At 51.1% G+C, this 3,026-nt stretch overlaps 1 protein-coding gene across 1 annotated transcript in view; it reads right to left on the reverse strand.

Moving 5' to 3' along the window:
- Positions 1–833: 833 nt before the first annotated feature.
- LOC103594603 (uncharacterized protein C2orf78-like) overlaps positions 834–3,026 on the reverse strand; it is a 9,676-nt gene continuing 7,483 nt past the window's right edge. The window contains 1 exon segment of the mRNA XM_008577840.1: positions 834–2,224. Within this exon segment, the coding sequence (XP_008576062.1) occupies positions 834–2,224 (1,391 nt within the window).

The raw sequence follows: 3,026 nt of genomic DNA on the forward strand, positions 1-3,026 counted from the left end.
CCTCAGCTGCTGCGGTTCACTTTGCTAGGGCCCAGGTTATCACCTGCCCGCAGGATAACTGTGAGCTCTTGCCACTCCCCTGGTAGATTCCCCTGGGTTTAGTATTCACCTTTGCCAGCTCTACTCACACATGCATAAGGTAATCCAAACCTGTTGGAGATACGTCCTGACCGTGTTTTCTAAAAAGCTATCTTGTAGGTCATGAGACATAAAGCCATCCTCTGAGAGAGACTGTTTACATTTCTTCTGGTCAGCCCAGACTGATCTGCAGCCTTCTTCAACTTTATCCAAATTTTACTCTTTTAATCTAAACTCAGACTCTGCATCTTACTTTTGCCATTTCCGCTATTTCTGATTCTTTTTATGAGCCATCAAAACTTTCCCCTTTTGGCCTTCCTAGTCCCAAACCGGGCTGCTTCCTCTTTCCTCAGTTCTTATCCCTTTATTCCCTGTTCTTCCACCCAAGTTTCATTTCCTTCTCTCTAAAGCAGCCTTTGATCCCCACCACCACCACGAAGGAAAAACCACAGTTAAGAGCATCGGAAAACTCAACGGCCTTTTTTATTACTCAGCTATTAATTCTAGGACATGTGTTTATTCAGTTTCAATAAGTTTTAAAAATATATCAGAATAGAGAAATTTGTATCTATAAGCACATTGTATCTATCTATATTCGTATCTATGTATTTATCTATATTCGTATCTATATATTTATCTATATCTACGCTGTGTCTGTCTGTCTATCTATCTATCTAGCTAGCTAGCGAGCTAGCTCGCTATCTATGTGGAAAACCAGCTGGTACCCAAAGTGGCACCAACAATCTTGCAAGCTCTTATTTCGCATAGCCATAGTGTCTAGCAATTTCCATCTCTTTTTGCCTCTCGATGAAATACTGCACTTTCCCCAAAGATGTATTTTTGGCAGCATTCTCACGCTCTTGCTGAGCCAGCTTCTTCATGGCCTCGCGCTCTGGCCTCTGCTCTTTTGTAATGGGCATTGACATTACTGGCCCAGGAACAGTTGGATTCCTCCACGGAATTCGTTGGTAGCGCAAGTCTTGGAGTGGATATCGGGTTTGAGGCTTGGGTGGTGACTGGAGCTTGGTCACAGCAGTGGAAACGGGCCCCTGCTGGAGAGAAGTGCAGGATGATGTTTTGTTGGGTGCGGGCCCAGAAGCAGCCATCTGAGGGACACTGGGCGACCTAGGGTTGCTCAAACCTGGTTGGGTTGTGTTGATTGGAATTGGCTGAGCTGGCCTGGCAGGACCTGTCCAAGTTGCAATGGCAGGAGCTGGTTGGGATTGATTGACTGAGTTAGTAGCACCAGGCTGGACAGAGTAAGCCGTAGCAGGCCTATGTGAGACCAGAGACTGTGGCCTCCGAGGAGCAGGTCGAGGTCGAGGCCTGTCCAGGGTCGGAAAAGGCAAAGGTATCAACCTGACCTTCCCAGGAGGTGGCAGCTCATACTGTGATGGGGATGGAGACTCCTCTTCAGCACTGCCATCTCGTTTCTGGGCTTTGACTTGAGTTTTCTGAGGATGTTTACCCTTCCATGGGGTATCCAGCTGTCGTTTGATAGCTCGGGCTGGCTGGGGTTCTCTAGTGTTGCTAGAGTTTCCTAGGGCCCGAGAGGAAGAGGGCCCAGCTTTCTTGTCATTCTTCCTCCCCAGTGCATGAAACACCTGCACAGACTCCAGCATGTGCATGCCTAGGCTGCTTTGAGGCTTTGTAAAGACCTCTTGGCGAAGGTCAGGTTGATTTTCCTTCCTCTTCTTCCTGGGAATGGTTGGCTTCTCCTCTGCCTGGACTTTGTTCCCTGGCTGCTTACTCTCTTCACCTTTCCTGGAATGATTCTCTCGGGTTCTTTTGTTTCTTTCCTGCCCGTGGCTCTTAGTTTTGCCCATCCTGCTGGATGCAGCTTTCTGACGTTTGCCGTCAGGGTGCTTGGCCCCATTCACAGGAGCCCTGTCACTGGCTGCGGCACTGCAAACAACCACTTCTCCCCCTAACAGGCACTCTGGGTTCTTTGGCTGGCTTTTGGCTCTGGGAGCATGACTGATATGTTCAGAGGCTTTACGCCTGTTCTGCCTGACCTGATTGCATGGACCCTTTATGACACTCAGCTTCTCCTGCACCTGATTCATCTCGATGGCTCTGGTGTCTTTGGCTTGGATGGCTGTGAGGCCTTTGGATTGGTCAAGATCTTTCAAGGAAGATTAAGATGCCGATGGGTCCGGTGCATCCGTGCCTGGAGACAGCGCAATCCTGAGAGCTGTGCGCTGTGATACCAGAGTATTAATTGCATTTCCAAGAGCAACAAAAGGCAAATAATTCTTTCAACAACGATCCTACATCGACAAACAAGCAGCAGCAGGTTCGAGGTTTTGGGGCCAACACAGAAGAGGACTCCTGAGAGCACCCAAGCCCGGCTGCAGGAACAAACGGACAGCCCAGACAACAAAGGCCAAGAAAGCCAGCAAAAAACTGCGCAGAAACGGAGTGAAATGCACCGGACAGGCCCAACTCTGCGAGCTCTGTGAGTCACCCCCAGCCCAGCCCCACTTGCGGGACGAAGCCCCACTGCTATCCGCCCTCCTTGCTCTCGCCTACCACATCAGGCTATGTGCCCACAACAGAGCTGCCTCCATTTTCTCGGGTGGGGGCAGAGAAGGCCGGCTTAAGGAGGGCAGGACAGCCATCTCTGCTTGGCGTGGCTCCTCACTGAGATGTGCTATTTGCTTACCTCGACACGGGGCACCCTGGGGCCTGTGGACCGGCCTACAATCCCACTCTCCCGATGGATCTCAGAGGGGCTGGTAGCGTGGGGAGCCTCTGGCCAGCATCGGAGGGCAGGGAAGAGGAGCCCCCCCAGATCGTCTCTCTGCCACACCCTGGGCATCGGCCCCAGATAAACTCCCTCTTCCCGGGACGCAGATTCCATCTCTGGGGACCTCAGTTTGGAAGAGCCCCTAACTGATTTCTGGTGGGGAGAGGGGTGCCCGGAGACCCCTTGAGCTACATTGAAG

The sequence above is a fragment of the Galeopterus variegatus genome, unplaced genomic scaffold (genome assembly GCF_000696425.1).
Source record: "Galeopterus variegatus unplaced genomic scaffold, G_variegatus-3.0.2 Scaffold1586, whole genome shotgun sequence".
Classification (NCBI taxonomy): Eukaryota; Metazoa; Chordata; class Mammalia; order Dermoptera; family Cynocephalidae; genus Galeopterus; species Galeopterus variegatus.